The 7187-nt window shown below is 51.2% G+C and overlaps 1 protein-coding gene across 16 annotated transcripts in view; it reads right to left on the bottom strand.

Moving 5' to 3' along the window:
* The window catches only part of LOC104027322 (transducin-like enhancer protein 4), a 103449-nt gene extending 97622 nt beyond the window's left edge, over positions 1–5827 (bottom strand). For all 16 annotated transcript variants that reach the window (XM_075726503.1, XM_075726497.1, XM_075726504.1 and 13 more), the window contains exons 1-4: positions 5783–5827; positions 5258–5355; positions 4067–4130; positions 2619–2663 (exon numbers count right to left, since the gene is read on the bottom strand). In XM_075726503.1, coding sequence (XP_075582618.1) covers positions 2619–2663; positions 4067–4130; positions 5258–5355; positions 5783–5827 — 252 coding nt within the window. The remainder of the gene's footprint in view (positions 1–2618; positions 2664–4066; positions 4131–5257; positions 5356–5782) is intronic.
* Positions 5828–7187: the final 1360 nt, after the last annotated feature.

Below are 7187 nucleotides of genomic sequence, written 5' to 3'. Positions count from 1 at the left end.
CCTGCTCTTGAACCCTTTGAGACGCAAATCTAATAAGTGAATAAGCCTAACCTGATCTTGAGAACTAGGCCCAATTACGCCGAAGGGCAACTTCACTGCATTATTGCCTGCTTTCCATTACAAGGGCATCCAGCGAGTACATCTGGAAAAGAACCTGAGAGGAACCAAGGCTGTCTGCCCAGAAAAACAAATAAAGACAGATATGCCTCTGTGCTAAAGTGAAAAAAAGAAAGAAAATATAATAAGTAGGTGGTTTGCAGGGCTGTCTGTATTTCATAATGTGATAAACTGCCCTCAGGATTTTTTATATGATTGAATTGGGGGGGGGGGGGGGGGGAAGGGTGAATCGCTCAATTTCAGCCAAGTAAAATTCAAAGATGGGAGAGGAAGAGAAGGGAATTTAAGGTGGAAGACTAAAAAAAGCTTCACACATGTCAAATGAAGCAATCAACGCTGTCTATATAATATACCAAATTGGACCCTAACGAACATAAAGCAAGATGGGAAATATTTTGCAGTTGCTGAAGCAAGAGGAGAAAGGGCAGAAAAAAAAAAAACAAACCCCACTGTGGCAATAGAAGGGGAGACATGAGAGATATGTAATTGATATCAGATTTAAGAATGAGAGTGAACAAGTTTCTTAGCCGCAGCTAATTTGAATCAACACCTGACAAAATATTTAAGTGTTTTGCATGGGAGTACAATACTTACACTACTAATTTGAACAGACTGAACAGTAATGGAAAAAGGTGTTTAATTAAAACCCAGTCCTTTGTAATCCCCACACTTAGTTGTAACTATTTAATTTCTCCAGAATATCACTGACGACTCCATCGCCCTAACTGTATGCAATTTCTGAAGTAAAGCATCTAGAAATTGGAAGTTAAAAGGTCTTTCGCTGTGAGTTTTTTTGCCACACTTAAAACAATTTAATTCCACATTGCACTTGCAAGCTGATTTTGTCCCACAGAATTTTGTGCAGTCAGTCTAAGTCTACATACAACTAATTGCTGTATAAACAGGGTACCTAGAAATATAAACAAGTTTGACTGGAATGCTTACTTTCAAATGCCTGTAAGAATTTGCTACGCAGGTGGCCTGTAAGGACTCCAGTCTTTGTGAATTGTTTGCGTATCTACTACTTTACCGATTTTTTTTTGGGGGGGGGGGGGGGGGGGTTGTTTGGTTTCGTTTTATAATTGGGACAATTAAACAATCTGGCTATTCATTTGAGAACAGACCCAATCTCTGAGAGTCAGTGACCAGCCTTTCCACCAGCACCCACGACTGGAATCAGGTCCAGAGAGTCACCAGGTACATACAATCTTATCAGCCGCAATCACAGCCTTTTCCTCTCAACCACTTGTTAAATGCACTATCGAGTCTTCACGGTACATGCGAAGAGGACATGTGATTTCAACAGGTCTACATACATGTCTGTAAAATAACGTGTATGTACAACGTCCTGTAAGTTTGGAGCTGCAGATGCAAAACGCTTTGAGGGAGGAAATCCCACCGTCTTCTTATTTGTATGCAATCTGGTGCAAATGGCCCTAATCAGTACTGTGGCATTGGGATGCTAATGGAATACAAAATATAATAAATAATAAATAACATGAGAAAACATTTGACTTGTATGTCTGCTCTCAACAAGATAAAGAAATCCTATTTCCACAACCCAGAGAAGTTCCAAATTCCTAACTTTGAACAGAAATGCGTACAAACCAATTTTCAGATGGTCTTTCTTCTCCCATCCAACCATTTCTTTATTTCTGCAGTTTACACTCCCCAGCAACGCTGGCGAATTGCTCAACCGTTTGCTAAAATGAGTTGTCAGTATTAAACTCCACCATATAAAAAGTTCCCTCACTGGAAAAGAGGTCAGATGTTTAATTCATTCTCCTCTAGAGAAGGTTAAAAACACACATTACTGAATAAGAAACTCTGATTTACACTACCATGCTCCATCTGACTAATCTCCTGCTAATCTTGGCCTAAGTGCTAGACTTCAAGGCACAAAACCGAGCATGCTAACATCCTTGCAGAAAGCTCATTTACTCTTTCATGTTTGAGATGCTAAGACACTGGTTTTGGACAAAGGTCCAAGTAAGCTGCCTGAGGAAAATAGGAACATGGCTGTGCATCAATTGCTTTTGTAGCTCCAGCTTACATCAGCCCAGGTTAACTGAAGAGAACAGTCTTTTCCAGACACAAATACAAATCCCTCAACACCCAATATGCATTTGTGATGTAGCTATCACCCCAAAAATTAAACCCCGAAGGTTCGGGGTCAGACAGATCTGAAGGTACAACCCACATACCCATCCCTACTCACATACACCCTCCCCGTGCAGTACAGGACCGCTTGCATGTACAGAGATTGCATGTGGAAAATCAGCCGAATAATGCACAACTAACTGGTAGCCAAGACCGTAACCTACGCAGAGCCCGTATACCATACACAAGATGGAAGGTTCAGGACCAGGTTAAGTACCAAAAAAATTTCCAATTCACTCGAGCATGCAATTAAAGCAAGTCACACAGAATACACATCTGTTTTAAGACTGATGGGAGAAATTACACGAAGCATTCTTACACAAAACAAATTATCTACCTACCTGTTTATGCATCTCTATATTCAGCCCATAGGACATCTCGTAATACTAAGAAAGAAGAAGATGAGTCTATTAGACCTTGCAATTGTGAAAACCATTCCAAAATTCACTTTGACTCAAACATCATCTGTGCAAAGACATACAGACCTAAAAACATTTATTGGCCTTGAAGAGCTCCTGGAATTTGAAAGAGCATTTCACAGCAACCTTTTTTTTGGGTTTTTTTTTTTTCCCCTTTATCTACATTGCTTCCTGTCAAATTTACAAAGAACAGCCATAAAACAAGGAAAAAAACAGATGACAAAAAAAATCACGAAAAGTAATCTCAACCAGAGTTAAAGATTAGAAGCAGAAAAAAAGCCACACAGAAAATGCTCAAGATTTTATTCCCCAGCACACATAAAAGATGCCAAAAAAACCCACCCGAAGTGCTTGAAGCCAGACACACATATAAATCAGCAATGTCTAACAGACTGGTTATTCAGTATTTCAAATTAAAAACACAGAAATGCTGCAATTAAATTGCAGGATTGCAAAAAATGAAAGAGCATGGAAATTCAGAGCCAAAGCAGACACACCAATCTAAGTATGTCCTGCTGTGCTGGAGTATCGCGGGGAACTCAGTTCACTGTGTAGTGTTAGCACCAAACAATCTCCACGACTTAGGTGTATCAGGCATGAAAAAGACAACTGCAAGCCTTAACATTTGCTTGTGCTTGTCGTTAGGAATTTTTCAAAGTTATTTACTCTTTTTGTAAATACAAGAGTGTTATTTGTCACATACATAGGGAAGATGGCTAATCCTTCATAGACGTACAAGAGAGCAGGCAGCAAGAGCCCCTCTGGAGTTATCGTGATCCACCACGCAATTACGTATTTAGAGATGTCTTCCCATGCAAGTTATTTAACCAGGCAGACCACAACCACTGAGGAAATCCCTTTCACAGCTGAGATCCCTGCCATTCTGAGTTTAGTGAAACAATGAACCAGCTGCCCATGTGCAACAGTTCTTCTAGGAAGTAGGCTTTTGGTTTGTATGCGTACATGTACAATTTTGGCTTACTCCCACCACAGAAAAAAAAAAACATTATCCCAAACAGTTTTACAGAAATATGATTGTTGGGAGAAGTCAGCAAAAGTGAAAACATCATTCCCAGGTACACTACGAAAGTTGTACACGGCTTTAAAGGGCTGACAAGTAATCTGCTAGCATTTGTAAGAAATATCCCCAATTGCTTAAAAGGTTAAAAAGCAGGTTTTGCGCGGAAACTAACTGCTGCAAACAAGTTATAAACCCCTGAAACTAAGGATTTATAATGGAAGCGCTGATGCAACCTCAACAACAGCAGCGCTACTATAATCTTTCTGTTTGCCTCCAGCAATCTGAATGTATTTCGGTCTCAGTATACCAAGCTAATAGACATTTTGAATTTGTTATGCAGCTTGCTTACCATGACATAATGTCGCTGCATCTCTGTCTTCTCACTGGCCAGTTTTTCACATTCTAGCTTTAAACTGTTCCAAGACATAAAAAGGAAAAAGCATGGGTACTTCATAACACAAAAATTACATTCTTCTGAGCACAGGTTACTCCCCTTTTCAAGCATTTCTCCAACACACAAATAGAAATGTGCATTCCAGCTCTTGCTTGGGAGTTCAGGGAGGGGTTTGTAGTTTTCCTCTTTCAAGAGATACTGTGCAACATCCTCATCTCCCAAGCGAACTGCGTACGGTACACAGGAGAGTATTTCTCGCTGACAAAAAAAAACCCAGCACTGATTCACAGAAGAAGCACGCAGGGGTTCATACCTGTAACACTTAAGCTTGAGAAGCCCCTTATGTATCTGCAATTTAGGTTTTGGAGTTTTTATTTAAGTGAGTTTTAGAAACACCTCTTGCTTTCACTCAACCCACAGAGGAATCAAACACCTATCACCACTTCAAGGAGCAAAAAGTTGCTGGGTGTTTTTTGGGGGTTTTTTTTGGTGGGTTTTTTTGTTTGGTTGGTTTTTTTTTTTTTTTTCCTGTTACTGATGACAGATCTGCAAGCAAAATACTGCAAGTAATTTAAGGAATACCGTGGTAAACATGAACACCCCCGCTGGTTTTTTTTTTTTTTGTTTGTTTTCAGAAGCCCGCTAAGCAATCCTGCCAGAAGTCACTTGTCACTTTGAGGACACAGCGCTCTTCCACCTAAGGATAATGCCTCACTTCCAGGTTATCAGCACTTGACATGTCAATGAAAGGCGCGAGGGGGCCGAGCCAAGACAAGATGCGTGTCCTGAGCGGCATTTTGAAGAAAAGCAGAGGACGTGCCCAGCCAGCCACATATTTTTCCATCAACCCCCGCCCCCCCCGCCCCGGGGAAGGCGGGGGGGGGGGGGATCCAACCACAACCCGGAGCGTGGAGAAAACAAGAAAATCCGCTGGCACCGCTCGGCTCGGGGCCCCCTGTGCCCCCCCCGCCCCGAGGGCCGGGAGCGGCGGCGGGGCCGGCGGAGGAGCGCCCGGCCGGGCTGGGGCCGCCCCGCACCCGGGCTCCGGCGGGGGGTCCCGGCGCCGCCGCCCCGCCGCCCCCCCCGGGCAGCAGCGGTGGCAAGCGGCGGGAGGCGAGCCCGCGCGGGGAAAGTCGGCAGCGTTACCTGTGGTACTGAGCCTGCAGAAACTGAAACTCCTCCTTAATCCGATCGCAGGACTCGGAAATGGTGAATTTAAAGGGCTGCGCTGGCTGGTGAGGAGCCTGCAAGCAAGCAACAGCGGGTCTTTTAATCGCCCCCTCTCGCCCGCCCGCGGCTCCCCCCGCCCGGCCACCGCCCCCCGCCGCGGCCCTCGCACCCGGGCTCGGCGGAGGCGCAGCCCCCCCCCCCCCCCCCCCGCCCGGACCCCCGCCCGCCCGCGGCGCCCCGGGCTGCAGCTCCGACGGGGCCGCCGGCGGTGCGGGGCCGCCGCGGGGGGAGGCGTCGCCCCCTCGGACCCCCCGCACCGGCCCCGGCCGCGGGACGCGGGGCGGGCGCCGGGACCGCCGCGCACCGGGCGGGGGCAACTCGGCGGAGCCAACCCCGGCCCGGGGCGGCGGCGGCGGCGCGGCGGACAACAATAAGAAAATGGCTACAACTCCGCGGTGCCCGCGCCGGAGCGCTGCCCGCGGGGCCGCCGCCGCCACTCACCGGGTGCCGGGTCTGCGGGTACATCTTGCTCAGGTCGCGGATCATCCACGCCGCTTCGGGGGGCGCTGACGGCCGGAGCGGCGGGGATCAGGGCTGCAGGCGCGGCGGCGGCGGCGGGCAGGGACGCCCCGGCCCCGCCACCCCGGGGCTGGCGGGGCACCGCCGGCAGCAGCGAGGCGCGGCGGCGACGGCGGCGTCCGCGGCGCACGGGGGCCGCTGCCACATCCCCCGGGGGCGGTCAGCGGGCGGCGCCGACCGGCTCTCCCGAGCGCCGCCGCTCCGCGGGCTCCGGCGGGCTGCGAGCCCCGTGCGGCGGCGGGCGAGGAGGAGGAGGAGGAGGAGGAGGAGGAGGGCGGGGAAAGCCCCTCCGCCGGCGCCGGTGCGCGCTCCGCCAGAGATCCCCGCCGGCAGTTTTCGCCCCTTCTGCAAACTTTTACCGCTGCCGGCGGCTCTCCCGCCCCCGGCGCCGAGCGGGGCTGGGCGCGGAGCGGAGCGGGGCGCCCCGGCGGGGAGAGCGGCTGCGGCGGGCGGCTGCCCCGCGGTGCCGTGCGGTGCCCTTTTATGTGGCGGGCTGGTCCTCGCTCCTACCGGCCGGACCGCATCTCCCCTGCTAGTGCTGCGTGGCCGCTCTTTTTTCGTTTTTTGGCTTTTAATTAAAAAAAAAAAAAATTAAAAAGAGAGCGAGAAAGATGAAAAAGAAGATACGGTCCGGGCAGCTTTATTTATGTCTCTTTTTTTTTTTTTTTTTCTTTTTTCCCCCTCCTCGCCTTTCGAAACTCCGGGAAGCGGCGGTAGCAGCAGCACCAGCAGCAGCGGTGGCGCCGCGCGGAGCGGAGCCCCGTGCCCGACCCGGCGGCTCGGCTCGGCTCGGCTCGGCTCAGCTCGGCCCGGCCCAGCCCTGCCCGGCCCGGCCCGCCGCCGCCGCTCCGCGCCGCTCCCACAGCACGCTCTGGCGAGGTGACTCCTTTGACCAAATTTAGCAGCGGCTGGTCATTAACATTCTGATACATATTCACAGCAGCCGGAAGGCCGCCGCCCGCGGGGCACCCTGGGAGCCGCAGTCCTCCCGGCGCCCCCGCTCCCCGCCCTGCCCGCGCCCGGGACTTCCCCTCCCGTCGGGCAGCGCGGCACCGCCCCGCCCCCCCTCCCGCGCCCCCTCCGCCGCTCCGCCCATGAAGGGCGGTGGCGGCGACCAATCGGCGGCGGCCGCACATTAATCGCCGTTCTGTATTAATGCCCATCATTTCGCCGCTGACAAATGGGCGCACGGGCCCGCGGAGGGAGGAGGGGCGGGGGGGGCGGCCCCGCGCGCAGCCCCCACGTGGGGGCCTGACGCCGCCCGGGCCCGCAGCCAATCAGGCGGCTCCTCCTGCCTCCCCGCTCCCCTTCGCCCGCCGCCCGAGGT

Source organism: Pelecanus crispus, chromosome Z (genome assembly GCF_030463565.1).
Source record: "Pelecanus crispus isolate bPelCri1 chromosome Z, bPelCri1.pri, whole genome shotgun sequence".
Classification (NCBI taxonomy): domain Eukaryota; kingdom Metazoa; phylum Chordata; class Aves; order Pelecaniformes; family Pelecanidae; genus Pelecanus; species Pelecanus crispus.
The sequence above is the reverse complement of the archived record's forward strand: the minus strand, read 5'-3'. Positions and strand labels throughout refer to the sequence as shown.